We start from the raw sequence: 23326 nt of genomic DNA, 5'->3' as shown, positions 1-23326 counted from the left end.
TTCAATTAACATATTTCACAAACATGATCACATTGTGCATGCATACAGTAATTAGTATTCAACATGTCCTCACCTGAGATTTGACCTCACAACCGCTTGGTTCACAGCATTCAGAGCTTCCTGCTATGCCACTATTGCTACACTGTGTACTTCAAAGTAAATCTCAGCTCTGTTAGAAGTGCACTCAAGAAAAACTATTTTATTGATCATAGTGATTAAGGAGTAACATTAAAACAGAGTAATATGCCCCACCAACATAAGACAACTATACAGAAACCCCCCAAATTACTGAAATAAGTCAATGGAATCAAAGATGAGAGAATAGTCAGATGAACTGATAATTGATACAGACATGTTGGCATAGCAGGAAGTTTGGAATGGCGTTAATAAAGAGGTTGAGAGTTCAAATTTCAGGTGAGGACATGTTTAATAATGATTACTGTATAAACGAACAAACACATTTTGATTATGTATGTCAGCGTGTGTCAAATATGTAAGTTGAGAACATGTTAAAAGCGCTGTGTATATAACTAGTTCCACACCCTTTTTTTTTGTTAAGATGCCAAAAATAATCATTTCTAGTTGACTGAACATATGAGACAAATTGAGCAAACACATCATTTTAAGTTGACAGAATTTTTGCCTACGTTTTCTCATGTTGGAGCTGAGCTTGGGCCAACTCAAAACGTCCCTGGCTAAGGAAACAGTGCTGAGCAATTCCACAAAACTCCCCCATCATCCCACCCTCTGAGCTTACAGTAAATATGTTTCCCCTTTCTGATATCAAGCCAACTTGGCTGGATCAGTTGAAGAAGTTACATGCTAACTTTGAATGCTTGGATTCCATCTCTGGGAAACTACACGATAATGGAATTGTGCTCAGGCTCAGATTTTTCACTTAAAATGTATGCCAAACAAAAAATATTGATTTCAAACTTTAACAAACCATCCAACTCTATGCACAAGGACTACTTTTAACAATTTACACTGAAAATGTAACAAAAACATTTACTGGAAGTGTCCACATTTTCCAAAAACATAGTTAAATATCTACTCCCAATGAAGATTCAACAATGTCTGCAGAAACAATGGGGTGTCAGCTATTGATCTTTTGGTTATTGAACTACAGTAAGTGAAGTGGATTTACACCCGGTAACGGAATTGTAGTAACGGAAATTCATCATGGGTCCCTGATCTGTACTACACAGAAATGCCTAATTATGCATATGAATGTCATTCTCTTCATGGTGATGTATCCTAAATAGGTACACAAAGGTATAAATATGCAATATCCTTCTTTGCATATTTGGGTATGGCTATTATTTTAATGAGCTCTGCACCCAAACAAGACCAAATTTGGTTGGTCCACACCGTACWAAATCTGAACCAATCATAGACATCTATGTTTCACATGTTTGAACATCAAAGTACAGAAAACTAGAGCACAGAAGAGTACAGCATAGTACAGCACTTAACAGTAGAGTGGAGTAGAGTTTAGTACATTAGAGTTCAGTAAAGTAGAGTATAGTTCAGTAKTGTAGAGTACAGTAGAGTTCAGTGCAGTACAGTACAATACAATACATTATAGTGTACTCAACTCTAGTGTGCTCTACTGTGTACTGTACTCTACTTTACAGTACTGTACTGTACTGAACTATACTTTTCTTTACTGTACTGAACTCTACTGTACTGTACTATACACTACTTTTCTTTACTGTACTGTGCTGTTGTAACGCTCGTCTGATGAAGAAGGAGTGGACCAAAGCACAGCGTGTTACGTGTTCATGATATTTATTTAAATCTGAACACTAGAACAAAAATAACAAAGCAAAAAACGAACAGTTCTGTAAGGTAACTGAAACTATACAGAAAACAACTACCCACAAACACAGGTGGGAAAAGGCTACCTATGTATGATTCTCAATCAGAGACAACGATACTGCCTCTMWTTGAGAATCACACCCGGCCAAACACAAAGAAATAGAAAAACATAGAAATAAAGAAACTAGAATGCCCACCCTAGTCACACCCTGGCCTAACCAAAATAGAGAATAAAAGCCTCTCTATGGCCAGGGCATGACAGCTGTCCAAATTTGTGAACCCAACTATGGTTTGTGACTACTATGATTTCCCATTGTAGTCAATTCAATTGCAGAAATTCCATTACTGATTTTTCAGAAATTCTGTTAGTTTTAATCACTTAATAATTCATAAACAAACTTTATATCAGTAAAAACACTATAACTAATTGATAGGTCTACCTATACTTGTTACTTCTGTGAACTTTCATTATCCTCCCTTAAATATCTTAAAGATATGTAGGGTTATTATAACAGAATTTCAAGGCCCAAGCTAATGTTACTTAAACTTACAGAAGGCAAATCATTTCCCAACAACTAAATATGCATTGATATTAGTTGGCAGGAGTCTTTACTTTAGCATTCTTGTGTTTTGATGTATTTCTGATACCTTTTAAGACTTTTCTGATAGATGTTGTTGAATACCCCTTTTCCATCTGTTTGACCAGAAATCAAAGCCTTTGCTTATTCCACATTTTTTTACAGAAAATGATTGAAAAATCAATATATGCCTTAATATCTACAAAATATAGACTCTTAGCTTTCATTTGACACCCAATTTGACATGCTCCTATGAACTGAACATGTTGGTGCTCAACGTCAGCGTCTATTCCACATTGGTTTAACGTAATTTCATTGGAATAACAACCTTGATTCAACCAGTGTGTGCCCAGTGGGGACCCTCTGGCGTTGGTATTTAACACTATACTATTCACACCATTTGTTGGTCACCAGATCATTTTTAATCATTATTTACATAAATAATTTATAATTGAATCTCTTGCTATCCCCCACCAGAATATAGAGTAATGCTAGGTTTTATATTAATCAGAAGCCCAGTAGAGGGAGCTACAATTTCCCTATAATCCATGATAACTAACACCAGAACTTTCCAGGTATGAGACAATTAGTGAGTTGCTTCACAAGCTCAGCTGAAATATGATGATTCAATTCTTCCTTTCCATTTTCTTTCTATATCTTCCTTCCCTCCAGTGTTTCCCAATATCCCACTATACCACTTTCTCTGTTCCTTGCCAGCTGTTGCTGTCTGTATCTCTCCACTAGGACTGCCCCTGTGCAGCAGGTTATAAATAAGGACCCAAGGAGTGCATCCCAGCAGCACCAAGACATTCAGCCGTTGTGTTGTTTAAGCAGCTGCACACTGTCAGTCCAATCGTTCTATTAGAGAAGGAGGAGAACAGCTAGGGGGGAGTTGGGGTGGAAAGGAGGAGGAGTGGAGGAGGTGGAGGGGCCGTAGTGAGTCAGGGAGTAGACTTGTCCCTGGCAGGCTCCAGGGAGAACATGCTGGGAGAGCCAGACTAAATGTGTGAGGGGAAGAGACCACCAGTAGGCTTGGCAGTCTATATTATCCATGAAAAGGGTCATATTAGATTTAGTTTCAGGGTATGAGGTGGGTTGGGGTCAAAGTGATGGCTTATCACCAACAGATTCTCCAGTTAAAATGAGATTGGCTAGTCTATGGGTGATTAATAGTAGAGAGGGAATCTTTAGAGATACTCTGGAGGACATGTATGAGTCAAAGACAAGGCTCCATGTGAATTAGCCTGAAGAACAGACACTGACGACTCAAGGTTACCCTGAGGTGAATTGTCCTCTAATGCAACATGGAGTCTTCATCCACCAGTAACCCCTGCTTAGATAAAGAGACGTTATATTAGGCATTTCAGCTGGATGTTGTGAGTGAAAATTGCCTAATGCCTCCCTTTCCCTCAGTACTGACCACATCTAAACTTTCTTGTAACTTACTATCGTTACATTCCTACTCATCAGTTTTGTAATTTATTGTCATCTAGAGTTCTGTTGTGGTCTCTGAGTTTTTTTCCCCCGGCGGTTTACTCTTGATGCCTTAAAAAAAAAAAAAGTTCATGCACAGCTATGTGAGAACTTAAAAAAGGGATGCAGCTGCTTTTAAGGCCAGACCGTTTGAAACAAATACAGACAGGAGGGTGATTTACGATGACAAGGTCAGGGTTCAACCTAGGATGTCGGGTCAGAGGCTCACACAGCCTGTTAGATGACTGCTAAAATAGACCTCTCCCATTGAGTCTATTTTTCTCACTCATCATATCTGTCATAGTGAAACAAGTGTTAATGTTAAAGTGCTTTGAGTTTCCTTATTAGGCCTCCATTGTAATTATTTAGCCACTGATTGCTTATTCAAGGCATTTTGTCTCCTATATTAACTGCTTTATAGAATGATAATGAGGTGTTCGTTGCTTTAGATAAGTGTTTGGTTCTTACATGCCATTCATTCAATGGATTTTCAAGTCAAAAATAGTGAGGAGGTGCGAGGTCAGTTTGTTTCCATAGGACCAGCATTAACAACACTGCAACTGAAAACAGTCCATTCCACAGCCACTGAAGATACTGTTGCAGAGACCTGCAGACTACTGACAGTGTTCTTTTTGTGGACTGTTGACTCTACTTTTGCGTCACAGTGGAACTGTGGTCACCCGTGGGCTATCAGGTCAATGATACAAGGTCAACAAAGCCTTGGCCAACTAATGCATAAAGCCAGGGACAACTCCCCTGGCCATAACATGCTAACTCTGGTAAGTCCATATGCCAGAGATGTGGCATGACATTTTTCGTGTTGGCCAGGGGCCTAGCAGAGGATGATGTAGGGAGAGAGTTGAACAAGGACAGAGGACCATGCAGCAGTGTACTTTTCATCCTCACTTCCCCAGGGTTATGTGTTACAGTCAGAGCAATGCACTGCCCTCCAGTACGAGCAACTAGGCAAAGAAGGCCAAGGGAAAGTGACTAACATGTGCTTATTACACGCATATTACAGACAACAGGAAAGCCTTATGTAGATAGGACACATTGGCTGGTTACCGTCACAAGGTTGCTAGGTGAAATGCAACCATATGGGAGTATAATCATCACATGCTCATCCTCACTATAGATTAGGATGCTCTCTCTGAGGGTCAATTGACTTCATTGCCCCTTGGCCAGTCTGTGGGTTGTTTGATGGGATAATGGAGAATTACTATATGCTTTGTGCCTGCAAGTACATTTAATAACGGCTCATTTCATTTTTGTGGAAGAATGGTTTACCAGGCCCTGGTAAATACTTACATGTTGTCCACAAGGGAGAAGCTGAATCCTTTATTGAGTTGAAATGCTATCGTATGATAAGACCTGTGGAATGAACCTGCAAACTGGGAAGCATGTACTGCCCTACCAAGCAAAAAGGAAGTAACTGCTCATAGCATGGAACTGAGAAAAATGGCTTTTATTTACCTTGGTTTCACAGTAACTTTATGCAGTTACTGCTAACATGACCCCAATTTTCTCTAAAACACAATACAATGGAGGCAGGATACTTGTCCACATGATTAAGCATGTATCTAATGTTGCAAAAATGACATTAACTCATTTTTGAACAAATTAGCAGTTACTGCCTTTTTGCATGGTAGGGCAGTGTAGATATATCCATCTCTTACATATACTGTAACCACATACACACACATATGTCTTGTCCTTTGAATGTAATCTGTGTAGAGGAATGTGCTGGTTGGGGTCCTCTCTCCAATGGTCAGCGTTAGTATGAGCCTTCACTCTCCCCTCCCAGGTTTGCTTACTCAGCCAAACGGAAAATATATACTTTTCACTTTTTTAAGAACAGTTACTCTCAGTGGCTGTGCGTTATAAGGCTTTTCATCACACACAGCTGTCTCTATGAACATCTCCACCCCTCAGACCACAGTTAGGGCAAGGAAATGACCTGATATGTCTCCTTTTCTCTCCTATCTTCTCTCTTCTCTTCTCTCCTTTTCTCTCCTCTCTTCTCTCTTCTCTTCTCTACTTTTCTTTCCTATCTTCTCTCTTCTCCTCCCTAGTGTGGCTTCCTGTCTGGGGTCTTGGTACATATTGCGACTGACTGTGTAACGGATTGGCCCGATAATGCGCCTGGTAGTCTAAACAAGATCTATCCACACAACAAACATTCCAATTTAAGGCAGGGGAAAATGGTCCAGTCAGTGCACACTAAGAAGGGGCTGAGGGAGGGAGCGTCTGTCAGGCTGTAGTTTTAGATGGTTATCTAGTTAATATGTTTCTTCAAATAACTACTATTTATCTCTCAACATACTGATATTAAGTACAGGATGTATGGGCATAAATTTMAGATATCTGTCTCTGTGTGCTCTGCAAATAGAGATATCTAAGAGCTGGTCCATGGGAGTGTGTTTGCACACAGATCTTTATACTGAGGTAGTAGGGTAGCTGGGAGGGCAACAGCGACTGTCCAAGTCCACATACTGTAGATGCCATGTATCATTTTGGTCTTTGTCTGGACCTGCAAGTGCTCGTCACCAGTAAGGATCCCCAGTCCGTTAGCAGTGGATCAATTACAGCAAATTCCTCAGCAGCGTAACTCTTTCACTCTTAAACGTCTCATAGGCTATCAGACATTGTCTTTCATTCTATCTTAGTTATGAAAATAGAATAGTTTCTATTGGTGTCTATCTCTCACAGCTGTGATAGGAAATCCTGTTCAGATATTGTCCATTAGTTCATGTGCCAGGACTGGAGGGAAGCAAAAGTAATGAGGATAATAGTGGTCGATATTGCCACTCCTATTTGCCATGTCTTCAATTTAGCCTACTAGAAAGTGTGTGCCCTCAGGCCGGAAGGGAAGCAAAAGTTATTCCGCTACCTAAGAACAGTTTTTGCTCCAGAGTGGCGTAGTGGTCTAAGGCACTGCATCTCAGTGGTAGAGGTGTCACTACAGACGCTGGTTCGATTCCAGGCTGTATCACAACCGTCCCGTGATTGGGAGTCCCATAGGGCAGCACACAATTGGCCCTGCGTCGTTAGGGTTTGGCCGGGGTAGGCCATCATTGTAAATAAAAATGTGTTCTTAACTGACTTGCCTAGTTAAATAAATGTTAAATAAATCAAATAAAAAAATTATAGTAAAGCCTCCTTTAATAGCTCAAATAGCAGACCAATCAGCCTGTTACCAACCCTTAGTAAACTTTTGGAAAAAATTGTGTTTGACGAGATACAATACTATTTTACAGTAAACAAATTGACAACAGACTTTGTCTGGGAAGGACAATCAACAAGCACAGCACTTACACAAATGACTGATGATTGGCTGAGAGATATTGATGATGAAAAGATTGTGGGGGCAGTTTTTGACGTTATTGATCATAGTCTGCTGCAGGAAAAACGTATSTGTTTTGGCTTTACACCCGGAAGCCTCTCCAACATCCAGGTAGAATCAGGAATTCCCCAGGGCAGCTGTTTAGGCCCCTTCATTTTTTCAATCTTTACTAACGACATGCACTTGCTTTGCGTAAAGCCAGTGTGTCTATGTATGCGGATGACTCAACACTATACATGTCAGCTACTACAATGACTGAAATTACTGCAACACTTAACAAAGAGCTGCAGTTAGTTTCAGAATGAGTGGCAAGGAATAAGTTAGTCTTAAATATTTCAAAAACTAAAAGCATTGTATTTGGGACAAATCATTCACTAAACTCTAAACGTCAACTAAATCTTGTAATGAATAATGTGGAAATTGAGCAAGTTGAAGAGACTAAACTGCATGGAGCAACCCTGGATTGTAAACTGTCATGTTCAAAATATGTTGATACAACAGTAGCTAAAATGGGGAGAAGTCTGTCCTTAATAAAGCGCTACTCTACTCTTTTTAAAACACTGTCAACAAGGCAGGTCCTACAGCCCCTAGTTTTGTCGTACCTGGACTACTGTTCAGTCGTGTGGTCAGGTGCCATAAAGAGGGACTTAGGAAAAATGCAATTGGCTCAGAACAGGGCAGCGCGGCTGGCCCTTAAATGTACATGGAGAGCTAACATTAAGGATATGCATGTCAATCTCTCATGGCTCAAAGTGGAGGAGAGGGCCTCCCGAGTGGCACAGTGGTCTGTGTCACTAGAGATCCATGGGGCGGCGCACAACTGGCCCAGCGTCGTCCGGTTTAGGGGAGGGTTTGGCTGGCAGGGATGTCCTTGTCCCATCGCTCAATAGCGACTCCTGTGGCGGACTGGACACAGTACACAGTCGCCAGGTGTATGGTGTTTTCTCCGACACACTGGCTTCCGGGTTAAGTGGGCATTGTGTCAAGAAGCAGTGCGGCTTGGTTGGGTTGTGTTTCGGAGGACACACGGCTCTTGACCTTCGCCTCTCCTGAGTCCGTACGGGAGTTGCAGCGATGAGACAAGACTGTAATTACCAATTGGATACCACGAAATTGGGGAGAAAAAGAGGAGAGATTGACTTCATCACTACTTGTTTTTGTTAGAGGTGTTGACAAGCTGAATGCACCGAGGTGTCTGTTTAAACTACTAGCACACAGCTCGGACACTCCCACAAGACATGCCACCAGAGGTCTTTTTACAATCCCCAAGTCCAGAACAGACCATGGGAGGTGCACAGTACTACATAGAGCCATGACTACATGGAACTCTATTCCACATCAGGTAACTGATGCAAGCAGTAGAATCAGATTTAAAAAAACAGATAAAAAAACACCTTTATGGAACAGCGGAGACTGCGAAGAGACACACAAACAGGTATAGACACACGCATACACACACGGGCGCTAGCACACGCACTCTACACACACGTACAATGTAATATTGTTGTATAGTGGTATCATACATTTTGTGTTGTGAATATGTGGTGGTGTGACAGTGTTATATGATGTACTGTTTAATCTTTTGTTTTATGTGTAATGTAAGTGTCTTAATGTGTTTGGACCCCAGGAAGAGTATTTGCTGCCTTGGCAGAAGATAATGGGGATCCCTAATAAAATACAAATACAAATGTAAGGTCAAGTTATCTGGTCAGAATGGAATTACCGATATTGAAGAAACCACAGCTAGTCCTCCTGAATGAAATTCTCTGTATCTATATCCACCATCTTCACATTCTCTCTGCTCACAGTGCCATAATAACAAGCATATTTAGTTCATTTGCAGGACAAAAGAGGACATGAATGTGGAATGGAAGCCAAAGGAATGGAAAATTGGGAAAGGTGCATGTGTGAGAGAGAACGAGGAAGAGAGAAGGGGATGGGGAGCGATAAAGAAAGAGGGAGGGAGGGAGGGAGGGAGAGGTGAGACGAAAGTTGAGAGTAACCCCAAAGAAAAGTAAGAAAGAATCTTGAAGGGATTTCCTTCTGAGAGGGAAATCTTCTCCCCTCCCCTCTAACTCCCTCTCTCTCTTTCTCTCTCTCCCTTGCTCTTACATGCCTGCATGAGTTGCTTGTGTCATGCTGCTCCCTCTCAAACTGTGGGCAGACAAACATAACACCAGAAGAGAGAAAGCAGACAGGGAGAGTTATTAGCAGCAGCAGAAGAAAACTCGGGAGCTCCAAGAWTATTTTTTAAATTTTTTATTTATTTAAGTTTTCCTGTTTCTATAAGTATTGTCCTCTTCACTAAGCAATGAGAGACCATGTGGTTACATTGGAGAATACTGTGGTCAGTTTGTCACTTTGTGAGACCCATCTGTCTAAGGATTATCCTCTTGACTGGACTCTGTACATCCCTGCTTAACTGGATAACCAACACACTGTAGGAAACATGGTACTGTAACTGCTGCTCAACATGGCTTAATTTGACTGTATTTCATTCAATTTCATATGTGTGTAGTTTTTGAATTTTCTCTTTTGATAGGATTTTCATCATATTGGAAATCATTTAAAATATATATTTTTTAAATGGACATGCTTCAAATGACTAAAATGTCTAATGTCTAGCTACACAGCAAAATGCTTTGACTCAAGGTGAAGGTTTCAGGTTACTGTGCATTCGCAATTTCCCAGTGATTTCACATAACACTCACTGAATCTGTTGCCCTGCYTCTCCTCTTAGAGTCCAGCACATAGAATTGCACAAAGGATCCCTTTGGGAAAATATAACTGAATTAATGTTTTGCTGTTTCAAGTGCTACTCAGGCTCTGGAGAGGGGATGGCTATATGTTTATATTCTTTATAGCTCAGGGTGAGAGTACATTGGAGAGGTAGACTTAGGAACTGAAGTGACCATCATACTGGTATGTTTCCATTGAATCACAACCTGAAAACAAGAGTTATTTCGTTAGCATAAAAAATGATGTACTGTCTTGCCTGGTTACCTCAGTAAGTTCTTAAACATTGAGGTCACTCATGGAACACCATAAAATTCAGGCTCTCTATGTACTTGTCATCTCTGTGATCATGCGGGGGAGGGAAAACTGCCAGTTTGAATAAAACTATGTTCAGCTGTGACATAATTACAGGTAGGAGGATGAGTAAAGATGATGAAACTGATCCCCCGCTTTTAATTAAATGTTTTTAAGCTCACTACTAATGCCAGACTACTGGTCTGCCACCAACTTCAAGCCATTCTGCTAGACAAGGCATCATAATTAGTATTTTCATGCAATAAATGCTCCATTTGCAGAGCTTGTGAAACAACTAAATATAACGTCTGCTTCTCAGTGGCTCAGTGATGGTTGACAGTAGATCCACACAGATTAGGCCTGTGTTTATTTTCTCTCACTGTAATTTGGCATGTTCTCATGGAGGGCGTTAGCACGTTCTGAGGTGGTGAGTCAAGATGTTGAGATATTCTCTCAGAATAGATCTACTGGTATGTAATTGAATGCCTGTCTGTAAATTCTGCTGTGTAATGCAGGATATTTGCCCTCAGCATTTTGTGGGCCCCCGGTCCATTTACTTCAGGGAACATGTATCATGACTTTGTTCAGGTGTTATCAAGGAGAGGTTATCTTTCAATTCTGCCCTCTGATTAATTACAGTGGGCATACCAAACATTATGAATTACCTTCCTAATATTGAGTTGCACCCCAACCTCATTTTATCGTCAGAACAGCCTCAGTCAGGGCATGTACTCTACAAAGTGTCAAAAGCGTTCCACAGAGATGCTGGCCCATGTTGATGCCAATGCTTCCCACAGTTGTGTCAAGTTGGCAGGATGTCCTTTGGGTGGTGGACCATTCTTGATACACACGGGAAACTGTTGAGCGGGAAAAAAGCAGCAGTGTTGCAGTTCTTGATACAAACCTGTGCGCCTGGCACCTAATAGCATACCCTGTTCACAGGAACTGAAATATTTTGTCTTGCCCATTCACCCTCTGAATGGTACACATACACAATCCATGTCTCAATGGTCTCAAGGCTTAAAATCCATCTTTAACCTGTCTCCTCCCCTTCATCTACACTGATTGAAGTAGATTTAACAAGTGCCATCAATAAGGATTTATAGCTTTCACCTGGAAAGTCTATGTCATGTAAAGAGCAGGTGTTCTTAATGTTTTGTATACTCACTGTACATAGCTTGCTTATCAGTTAAGTTCCATGATTATGGACACAAGCACAGTTTTTAAAGAGCCAATGTCAAAAAATGTATTTATGGACATTTACCTGAACAGTTTAATTAGCATGTAAATGTGCAGCATTCAGTCTGCTACACTCAGGGCAACCATTTATGGAACCCAAAAGGGACTAAACCTAGACAGATCCTGATTAAGTATCTGTAGTGATACGGCAGTGAGACCCTTCTATTAACTGGCCTGTAAATTAAAACAATGTTACAGTGACATTGATTTATTTAGATCACAGGTATGACTCTCATTTCTGCAACACCACACCAGTACATTTACAGTAAGTAGTCTAAATCTGGGCACAAAGCCCCCAAAAACAATAGTTGATTGAGGTTACAAAGGAGGAAACTTGCTGGGTTTATCTTCACAGTTGGCTGTGTTAGTTTGCATTGTTTGCCATCTCTGTAAGATGCTCACTATCACTGGGACTGTATAATGACTAACACTGTGCTTTTCTTAATTATTCACATATTTTATTGAAGGAGTTGCCTTCTAAATACCACTACACTCTTAGAAAACAGGGTTCCAAAAGGGTTATTCGGCTGTCCTCGTAGGAGAACCCTTCCCACTGAGCACAGATTCAATTCAACGTCTATTCCACATTGGTTAAATGTAATTTTATTGAAATGACGTGGAAACAACATTGATTCAACCATTGTGTGCTCAGTGAGTTTTTGGTTCCAGATAGAACCCTTTTTGGTTCCAGGTACAACTCTTTTGGTTTCCATGTAGAACCTTCTGTGGAAAGGGTTTTACATGGAACCCAAAAGGGTTCTTCAAATGGTTGTCCTATGGGGACAGCCAAAGAACCACTTTAGGTTCTAGATAGCACCTTTTTTTCTAAGAGTGTACTGTGGCTTGATGTTGAAATCTCATCCTTTGGATGCATGGTAGGGACTAAGGTTCCCAACTGAACAGACTCATAGCATCTTGGTTGGTTACTGACAGACAGCTCACCCCAACTAAACAATACACACTTTTGTCCTAATCTCCATTTTGGGGCATTCCTAAAAAGTCAGTATGTGTTTGTTGTTTAGTGGATGCCAGATCAAAATATAATTAAGGCTAACCAAAGCTGTCACACAGAACTAACACACCTAATAAAATGTTCAATAGAAACATGTGAAAAATGTACCAGATGTAGGATCCCAAAGATTCACAGGATTGGATGCTACAACAACCCTCTATTGGTCCAGCTGCAAAAGGATGTCCAGTTTGCCATTCCTTTTAGATATTTGTGATCTCTTAGATTTTACTGTAATAGGCTAGTTTGGTAAACTGTGCCTGCCTGTCCTGGGGGACCACTGAGAATGATGTGTGTTGTTTGGACAGTCATCCTGTGGGTGGCTTAACAGTGTTATCTCCTGATGGCCAACAGAAAGCTGCCCCTCAGACATCACAAAGATAGTCTGGTCTAGGAGAGTCTAAACATTATCTCCACCCAATTTGTTGAACGTTAAAAATAAAAACTGACGTAAACACAGGAAATTGAGCTTTTGCCTATCTGAAGTTAAATTTGTGTCAGAAATTGCTCAGATGCTCTGCCAAATAACATTATCCATGGGCGTATTACAGAGACATTTTGTATACAAGATAATTCATACTGAAATACTTTAGGATACTTAAAAGGCGTCTTGGCCACTGGCTTAGAAGTAGTTGTTTGGATTGGCTGTTTAGTGAAGAGAAWTGTTCAACTCTGAAATATAAGAATCCTATCCTAATGCAATGAACTGCAATCTGAAATGAGCCATTTATTTTAGAGATGGGATTGTATTTATTTAGTGCCCAGTGTTAGACCTACCTCAGCAGAATGTCAGCACTCAGCAGTAGACCGTTAGGCAGGCTTGCTGTTTACACCCTCAGGGTGTTCTCTTGTTGCTCAGACATAACAGTAACCATGAATCATGGCAGTGCTAGTCCTGCTAACGCCACTTTCCCACATTGCAGACCCTCGGCTGCTCTTCTCTTTTTTTCATTTCAAACGACGAATAAATGACCTGTCATGCTTTCCTTAGGGCTTGTTATCATGCCTTGATAAGTAACCTGCCCTGCAGTGCTATTTTAAGTGTGGAGATCAACTCATTCAACCATAGTATGACATAACACAGGGGCTTTATTCAGAGGCCCGTAAAGGTGCTGGAAAAATGTTTTCAGGTCAGGTCAGCCCCAGACCTGGTTTTCTATTAACCCAACATCAGGCCCTGCATCTCATACAGTTGAAGTCAGAAGTTTACATGCACCTGAGCCAAATACATTTAAATTCAGTTTTTCACATTTCCTGACATTTAATCGTAGTAAAAATTCCCTGTCAGGTCAGTTAGGATCAATCAAATTTATTTATAAAGCCCTTCATACATCAGCTGATGTCACAAAGTGCCGTACAGAAATGTCAGAATAATAGTAGAAGGAATAATTTATAATAATGTGCTTCACGGTTGGGATGGTGTTCTTCAGCTTGCAAGCCTCCCCCTTTTTCCTCCAAACATAACGATGGTCATTATGGCCAAACAGTTCTATTTTTGTCTCATTAGACCAGAGGACATGTCTCCAAAAAGTACAATCTAAGTCCCCATGTGCAGTTGCAAACCGTAGTCTGGCTTTTTTATGCCGATTTTGGAGCAGTGGCTTCTTCCTTGCTGAGCGGCCTTTCAGGTTATGTCAATATCGTTTTACTGTGGATATAGACACTTTTGTACCTGTTTCCTCCAGCATTTTCATAAGGTCCTTTCCTGTTGTTCTGGGATTAATTTGCACTTTTCTCACCAAATTACGTTCATCTCTAGGAGACAGAACGCGTCTCCTTCCTGAGCGGTATGACGGCTGCGTGGTCCCATGGTGTTTATACTTGCGTACTATTGTTTGTACAGATGAACGTGGTACCTTCAGACGTTTGGAAATTGCTCCCAAGGATGAACCAGACTTGTGGAGGTCTTCAAATGTTTTTCTGAGGTCTTGGCTGATTTCTTTTGATTTTCCCAAGATGTCAAGCAAAGAGGCACTGCGTTTGAAAGTAGGCCTTGAAATACATCCACAGGTACTCGAATTATGTCAATTAGTATATCAGAAGCTTCTAAAGCCGTGATATAATTTTCTGGAATTTTCCAAGCTGTTTAAAGGCACAGTCAACTTATGTAAACTTCTGACCCACTGGAATTGTGATGCAGTGAATTATAAGTTAAATAATATGTCTGTAAACAATTGTTGGAAAAATTACTTGTGACATGCACACAGTAGATGTCTTAACCGACTTGCCAAAACTATAGTTTGTTTTAACAAGAAATTTGTGGAGTGGTTGAAAAAGGAGTTTTAATGACTCCAACCAAAGTGTATGTAAACTTACGACTTCAACGGTATGAAAATTCAGACTATGAAGAACAAAACACATCTTTCATAGAAACTCCCTTGACCATGTAGCAGGTTTTTCTATCTTCTTCAGGGGCAACAGAGCTTTTCCAAGACAATGATCCAACATTCATAAGATGAAAATCCCAAGTGTTTCCCAGCTAAAGTACATCATCTATTGTAAATAATCATGAGCCCACCACTGTTGGCTCGTTGATGTGTACCCAAAGGGTGTGTGTCTGAGGCTCTGAGCTGTGGCCCAGTCATGCGAGAAGTGTAATGACCGTTGTCTTTGGAGAGATCAAGAGGGAGTGTCCATGTTATATGCGGAACTGGTCCTTAGAATCCAAGAGCCTTTCCAGAGACTTGGGAGAGGCTTTTAGAGGAGGTCTAGTATCTGGTGTCAGACTTAGGGTTGCAAAGCTAATGGTACTTTACCAAAGTTACTGGAACATCTTCAGTAATTTCGGTATTTAACAGAAAATCTATTGCAATCTATCGCAACTTTGGTCATTTATACTTGAATATWTWTTTTTTTAAGTACTAATATATACAGTAGTATTACATTTTTATACCTGTGTCCATTTTGTCCATGAGTTTCTAGTAGAAAGACCATATGGTTCTCTTCCAACTATTGACTTTTTTCAAAACTGCCACCAGTTTGATGCCAAAACATTGACAACAAATACATACTGACATAGTAAAATAAATAAAGGTGTGTAACAAAAATATATAAAGAGTATTTCATGCTAAAACCCTCATATTAAACACCAACGGTATTCACTAAGTTGATATTTAGGATAATATTTTACAGTTTTGTCAGTTACATTTTTTAAATCATCGTAATTAGTTAGTTCATATATTTTACATGTGATAAGGCCACACAGAGGGCCAAAGATAATTACAGACACCTGTAAAAAAAGGTTGACTAGATGTTTTGTGATCGATTACATAAAATCCTTGAAAGATACCAAAATTCTGGTAGTTTACAGGTTAACTTCTAAAGTTTCCAGTAATATGTCCTGCCTTTGCAACCCTAGTCAGACTGTTACATAAAAGTGTACAAATCGAGCAGTCAGAGTGCAGATTGGGTTACTGGGTGCAGAGGTTAGTGAAAGGGTAGGTTTTTCTCCTGACCACCATAGACTAGCAGATGTTTTAACTGAGAGCTGGACGGGAAGTAGTCTAGTTAGCCAGGTGAGGTCTGAGGGGATCGATCTGGTCACATCCTGATACGCCCAGACCCTCTCTCCACCTCCACACCACAGCTGGGATACATTGAGTTATGTGGCGTGATCTGTGGAATGATCACAGTGGTATTTCTCTATTCAAAACAAACTGAACAGAGATGCAGATAGGCAACATATTTTCCCATTGAGGAAACAGATGTAGCCTATTGTTGATAAAATCGCTTCATTACATTTTGCATATTTATTGAAATGCCTACTCTTTGTTGAAATATAATTGAACAATCAAGAGGGTGGTGTCTAGTAGCATTTGCTAGTCATTATATCCCTGCAATTATATTGAAACCAGACTATGTAACTTGGCAAGGCATTGTAACCACATTGCACCAGAAACCACATAACAATGTTTTCTCCTACAGASGCTATCTATTGAGATGAGAAACACGCACATGTACATTTACCTCCCACAGCCGACACATGGCCTTCACAAAGCTAAATTAAGCAGGGCCTAAAATGGGTGATGGGCCACTCTGATGAGATCAGAGAGAATGTGAAACCATAAACCAGGCCTCTTCTCTAGCAGAGACCCCCAGTCTGTTTATGGATAATTGGTATCTGCCTATATGATTCTTATGCTGCTCAATGTCTCCCGTGATACTGTAGCCACCCTGACATCCACAGCAACTTTGCCCTCGTGTTGTCAACATCTGTCTCTGGTGAACGGTTATTGGATTGTGCTGTATGAAGGGGAAAAAAGGTGGGGTCTGACATCTTATTGGAACAATACTGAAGGATGCCAGGATCAGAGGATAGCAGACAATGGTGACTGTGTATTTTATGACCTTAAGGGATGCAGTGCTGCTTTTGGATGTTCAAATCAGCGATATATGACACCGTAGCCTTCAGAAAGTATTCACACCCCTTGACTTTTTCCACATTTTGTTGTGTTACAGCCTGAATTTAAAATGGATTAAATTGAGATGATTTGTCACTGACCTACACACAATACCCCATAATGTCAAAGTGGAATTATGTTTTTACACATTTTTACAAATTAATAAAAAATGAAAAGCTGAAATGTGTTGAGTCTATAAGTATTCAAACTATATGTTATGGCAAGCCTAAATGAGTTCACAAGTAAAAATGTGCTTAACAAGTCACATAATAAATTGCATGAACTCGCTCTGTGTGCAATAATAGTGTTTAACAGGATTTTTGAATGACTACCTGATTTCTGTACACCACACATACAATTATCTAAAGGTCCCTCAGTTGAGCAGAGAATTACAAACACAGATTCAACCACAAAGACTAGGGAGGTTTTCCAACGCCTAGCAAAGAATGGCACCTATTGGTAGATGGGTAAAAAAAAGCTGACAAATCCCTTTGAGCATGGTGAAGTTATTAATTACACTTTGGATGGTGTATCAATGCACCCAGTTACATCAAATATACAGGCGTCCTTCCTAACTCAGTTGCCAGAGAGTAAGAAAACCACTCAGGGATTTCACCATGAGGCCAATAGTGACTTCAAAACAGTTAAAACAGAGTTTAATGGCTGTGATATGAGAAAACTGAGGATGGATCAACAACATTGTAGTTACTCCACAATACTAACCTAATTGACATAGTGAAAAGAAGGAAGCCTGTACAGAATTTAATATTCCAAAACATGCATCCTGTCTGCAACAAGGCACTAAAGGAATACTGAAAAAAATGTGGCAAAGCAATTATATTTTTGTCCATAATATAAAGTGCTATGTTTGGGGTAAATCCAATACAACACATTACTGTGTACCACTCTCCATATTTTCAAGCATAGTGGTGACTGCATCATGTTATGGGTATGCTTGTAATCATTAAGGAATGGGGAGTTTTCAGGATAAAAAAGAAACAGAATGGAGCTAATTACAGGCAAAATCCTAGAGGAAAAGCTGGTTCAGTCTGCTTTCCACCAGACACTGGCAGATGAATTCACATTTCAGCATGACAATAACCTAAAACACAATGCCAAATTGACACTGGAGTTGCTTACCAAGAAGACAGTGAATGTTCCTGAGTGGCCGAGTTACAGTTTTAACTTAAATCTACTGGAAAATCTATGGCAAGACCTGAAAATGGTCTACAACCCATTTGACAGAGCTTGAAGATTTTTTAAAAGAATAATGGGCAAATGTTTCACAATCCAGGTGTGGAAAGAGACTCGCAGCTTTAATCGCTGCCAAAGGTGCGTCTACAAAGTATTGACCCAGAGGTGTGAATACTAAATGAGACATTGCAAAATTGTATGAAAACAGGTTTCCACTTTGRCATTATGGTGTATTGTGTGTAGATGMGTTAGATTTTTTTTTAAATTTAATCCATTTTGAATTCAGGCTGTAACACAACAAAATGTGGAATACTCCTGCCTGTATCTAATCTTTATCTTTAGCTTTTCTTGGTCATTTTCTTTGTTGTTGTTGAATATTTAAATTTGTTTGTTTGTGCTGACCTTTGTTTGTGCTGTCTCTTATGTTAATAGAACACTGAGTCTCTGGACGGGTCCATCCAGAACACTCTCTCAGCCCTCTTTCCCCCCTTCGAGGCCACAGCCCCCACCGTCCTGAGCCAGCTCTTCCAGGTAATAGAGGAACGTTTCCGTGGAGACGCCCTCCAGTGTCTACTGGACTTCCTCATCCCGGCCAAACACATCCTTGAGAGTGTTCAGCAGGCTGCCTGTGTGAGTCAACAACCTCAGAGCTATACTCATCAACACAGATGCACAGCTATACAAAAAAATACATACTGTAACAGTTTACCATACACACCTACAGGCTCAAATAACGACCACCTATGCAAAACAAAGTTAGCTCAATTACAAAGTTTGCAACTGCCTTCAACTCCTCTCTGTCTTGTACTGCTAATTGTAAAGACAAATTAAATGGTAAAGAAATGTCTGTCATTTTCTCCCGTCAGGCCCAGTACTCTGATGTGGTGTTCTGCTGTGAGGGCTGGCCTCTGTGTCTGCATGAGAAAGTGGTGATCCAGCTTGCCCCGATCAACCCCCTATTTCTGTGCCCAGGGGACTTCTACTTGCAGGTTGCTCCCTTCTCTGAGCAGGCCGCCCGCATCGTGGTCCGGAGCCTGCTGGAGGACGGACAGGGTCAGGTGGTGGAGGTGGAGGAGACACCCATCCCTGAGACCTCCTACCCCTGCATCTTCTCTGAGGACTGGCTAGGGGAGATCAATCAAGGCCGCCACGGTACTCCACTTAGCCACTGTGTCCTCTCCACAGACCAGGGCATGGTGAAGGTGCCATGGGCGCAGGTGACTCTCCCTGAGTTTGTGGATAAACCCAGAACTATGGCCTCATCATCTCTTTCTCCGGCTGCTGTTCAACAGGAGGTAGTGGCAGGGCCCGGGCCCTCATTGGTCCTGCCTCACCCTGCACCTGCGTACTCTGTGGAGACTAGGATCTCTCCTGCTAAACATGGCATTGCGGTGTCGCTGCGTCTGGTGGACAGTAATTGCTCCCGGCTGGTTAAGGTGGATCAGGATGAGCCTATGGCTAAGCCCATAGGCTGGGTGTCTCCCAACACATGGGACAGCCGCAGCAACAACACCTCTGAGGTTGAGGGGGAATACGTGGACTTGGTGGAGTTCACTAACAAGAAAGAAGCATTGCTCCTCAGTGGGGCTCACAGTCACAAACACCCCAGAGCGCTCATGTCTAGGCCTGTTCCACTTAACAGGCCTGGTGTCCCTCTGGCTCCAGCTCTGCCTCTGTCCTTGGCCCAAGCCCTGGACCCCAACCAGCCCCTCAGGGAACCCTTACACTGCGGCCGGACCATCCGATCCTCCGAGGAGCCCCCCTGCACCCCTTGCATGAGGAGGAGAATGGGCCAGGTGTCCAAAGCACAGGAGCTCAGGTGCCGGTACAGGGAGTCTTACCATTCAGCACTGCAGAACCCTGTTACCTTTGAGAGAGACAATACACTGAATACACTGGCGGTTCTGGAGGAGGCTAGTCCATGTGCGGGGAGGCTGGGACTAGAGGGTAAAGAACTATGTCCTGGTGTCTCCCAGCAGTGCTGCCATCCAGACCCAGGACATCATGACCAGATTCCCCCTGTTAGCACTGTTACCTGTAGGGAGTCTGGAGAAAGTTACACTATATCCAGTGGAATTTTACAAGGCCTGAGTGACACTATAGAGAACGATGGGAGATGTCCCTCTTCTCTGTCGACCACTGTTGTGGACACATCAGAGAAGTGTGAAGTAGTGATACAAGGAAGAAAAATTAGGAGGGATATTGTCTCGTCTGCAGAGAAGATTCCCAGCTTACATGTAGTGCAATGTAAAAACGCCACAGCTTTTGGACTGGTTTCCCCAAAGATGAACAGGCGGAGACTGCCCAAAGGTAAGAGATCTACAGCATGAAATATGTTTCTTATTCTGTAATATATAAAGGGGATTTTTTTAAACACAATTGTTTAAAAAATGAATGGCCCCGGAGGATGGCTGCCGTTTTACGCGTTATTTGTAACTTATTTTGTACACAATGTTTCTGCTACCYTCTCTTATGACTGAAAAGAGCTTCTGGAAATCAGGACAGCAATTACTCACCTCGTACTGGATGAAGATTTTTTCTTTAAAACCTCTTAAGGATCCGCCCCTTTTTTCAATTTTCGCCTAAAATGACATACTCAAATCTAACTCCCTGTAGTTCAGGCCCTGAAGCAGGGATACGCATATTCTTGGTATAATTTGAAAGGAAATACTTTGAAGTTTGTGGAAATGTGAAAGGAATGTAGGAGAATATAACACAATAGATCTGGTAAAAGATAATACAAAGAAAAAAAAAACCGTTCTTTTGTATTTATTTTGTTACAATCATCTTTGAAATGCAAGAGAATTTATTTAAAAAAAAATGTATTTTACCTTTATTTAACCAGTTCYGCTAGCTGAGAACAAGTTCTCATTTACAACTGCGACCTGGCTTAGACAAAGCAAAGCTGTGCGACACAAACAACAACAGAGRTACACATGGAATAAACAAACATACAATCAACAATACAATAGAAAAAGTATATATACAGTGTGTGCAAATGAGGTAGGATAAGGGAGGTAAGGCAATAAATAGGCCATAGTGGCAAAATAATTACAATATAGAAGTTAAACACTGGAGTGATAGATGTGCAGAAGATGAATGTGCTAGTAGAGATACCGGGGTGCAAAGGAGCAAAATAAATAAATWAAATAAATAACAGTATGGGGATGAGGTAGTTGGATTGGCTATTTACAGATGGGCTATGTACAGGTGCAGTGATCTGTGAGCTGCTCTGACAGCTGGTGTTTAAAGCTAGTGAGGGAGATATGAGTCTCCAGCTTCAGTGATTTTTTGCAGTTCGTTCCAGTCATTGGCAGCATAGAACTAGAAGCAAAGGCAGCCAAAGGAGGAATTGACTTTGGGGGTGACCAGTGAAATATACCTACTGGAGCGCATGCTACGAGTGGGTGCTGCTATGGTGACCAGTGAGCTGAGATAAGGCAGGGCTTTACCTAGCAAAGACTTATAGATGACCTGTAGCCAGTGGGTTTGGCAACGAATATGAAGCGAGGGCCAGCCAACGAGAGCATACAGGACGCAGTGGTGGGTGGTATATGGGGCTTTGGTGACAAAACGGATGGCACTGTGATAGACTGCATCCAATTTGCTGAGTAGAGTGTTGGAGGCTATTTTATAAATGACATCGCTGAAGTCAAGGATCGGTAGGATGGTCAGTTTTACGAGGGTATGTTTGGCAGCATGAGTGAAGGATGCTTTGTTGCGAAATAGGAAGCCGATTCTAGATTTAATTTTGGATTGGAGATGCTTAATGTGAGTCTGGAAGGAGAGTTTACCGTCTAACCAGACACCGAGGTATTTGTAGTTGTCCACAAATTCTAAGTCAGAACCGCCCAGAGTAGTGATGCTGGTCTGGCGGGCAGGTGTGGGCAGCGATCGGTTGAAGAGCATGCATTTAGTTTTACTTACATTTAAGAGCAGTTGGAGGCCACAGAAGGAGAGTTGTATGGCATTGAAGCTCGTCTGGAGGTTAGTTAACAGAGTGTCCAATGAAGGGCCAGAAGTATACAGAAAGAAAGGCCACAATGTATTATTCCAGCCCAGGTGCAATTTAGATTTTGGCCACTAGATGGAAGCAGTGTATGTGCAAKGTTTTAGACTGATCCAATGAACCCTTGCATTTCTGTTAAAAATGTTGTATCAAGACTGCCCTAATGTGCCTAATTTGTTTATTAATAACTTTTCATGTTCAAAATTGTGCATTCTCCTCAAACAATAGCATGGTATTCTTTCACTGTAATAGCTACTGTAAATTGYACAGTGCAGTTAGATTAACAAGAATTTAAGCTTTCTGCCAATATCAGATATGTCTATGTAAATGTTCTTGTTACTTACAACCTCATGCTAATCACATTAGCCTATGTTAGCTCAACCGTCCCGTGGAATGGACACCGATCCCGAAGAAGTTTTAACGATTCGGACGCGAAGGATTTACTTCAGACACCCGACAAGGCCCACCATCATTCGCAGGAGAAAGAGACGAAGATATCGGGAACGTAGGTCGGGGAGCCTTGTTTTTTTAATTGTATTTTTATTTCACCTTTATTTAACGAGGTAGGCCAGTTGAGAACAAGTTCTCATTTACAACTGCGACCTGGCCAAGATAAAGCAAAGCAGTGTGACAAAAACAACACAGAGTTACACATGGGATAAACAAACAAATAACACAATAGAAAAATCTGTATACAGTGTGTGCAAATGAAGTAAGGAGGTAAGGCAATAAATAGCCCAATAGTGGCAAAGTAATTMCAATTTAGCAATTTACACTGGCGTGATATCTGTGCAGATGAGGATGTACAAGTAGAAATACTGGTGAGCAAAAGAGCAGAAAACAAAAACAAATATGGTGATGAGGTAGGCAGTTGGTAGGATGGGCTATTTACAGATGGGCAGCGATCGGTAAGCTTGTAAGGATCATACGGCGAGTGGGTAATTTGCCTCTACCATCAGTCCTATGAGCCAATGTATAATCATTGGATAGCAAAACAGATGCGCTACGATCACAAATATCCTACCAACGGGACATTAAAAACTGTAATATCTTTTGTTTCACCGAGTCGTGGCTGAACGACGACATGGATAAAGTACAGCTGGCGGGGTTTATGCAGCATCGGCAAGATAGACCCAGCTGCCTCCCTTAAGACAAGGTTGTGGCGGCCTGTGTATATTTGTAAACAACAGCTGGTGCATGAAATCGAATACTAAGGAAGTCTCGAGGCTT

General features: G+C 41.2%; 1 protein-coding gene across 4 annotated transcripts in view; it reads left to right on the top strand.

Annotated features, from left to right (window-relative positions):
* The first annotated feature begins 9355 nt into the window (after nucleotides 1-9355).
* The window catches only part of LOC111976719 (pleckstrin homology domain-containing family G member 4B), a 29513-nt gene continuing 15542 nt past the window's right edge, over nucleotides 9356-23326 (top strand). For all 4 annotated transcript variants that reach the window (XM_070447930.1, XM_070447929.1, XM_070447928.1 and 1 more), the window contains exons 1-3: nucleotides 9356-9667; nucleotides 18520-18717; nucleotides 18954-20397. In XM_070447930.1, coding sequence (XP_070304031.1) covers nucleotides 9665-9667; nucleotides 18520-18717; nucleotides 18954-20397 — 1645 coding nt within the window. In that variant the 5' untranslated portion in view covers nucleotides 9356-9664. The remainder of the gene's footprint in view (nucleotides 9668-18519; nucleotides 18718-18953; nucleotides 20398-23326) is intronic.

This window comes from Salvelinus sp. IW2-2015, linkage group LG17, assembly GCF_002910315.2.
Source record: "Salvelinus sp. IW2-2015 linkage group LG17, ASM291031v2, whole genome shotgun sequence".
Taxonomy (NCBI): Eukaryota; Metazoa; Chordata; class Actinopteri; order Salmoniformes; family Salmonidae; genus Salvelinus; species Salvelinus sp. IW2-2015.
Note: the sequence above shows the minus strand (reverse complement) of the source record. Positions and strands in the feature narration are given on the sequence as shown.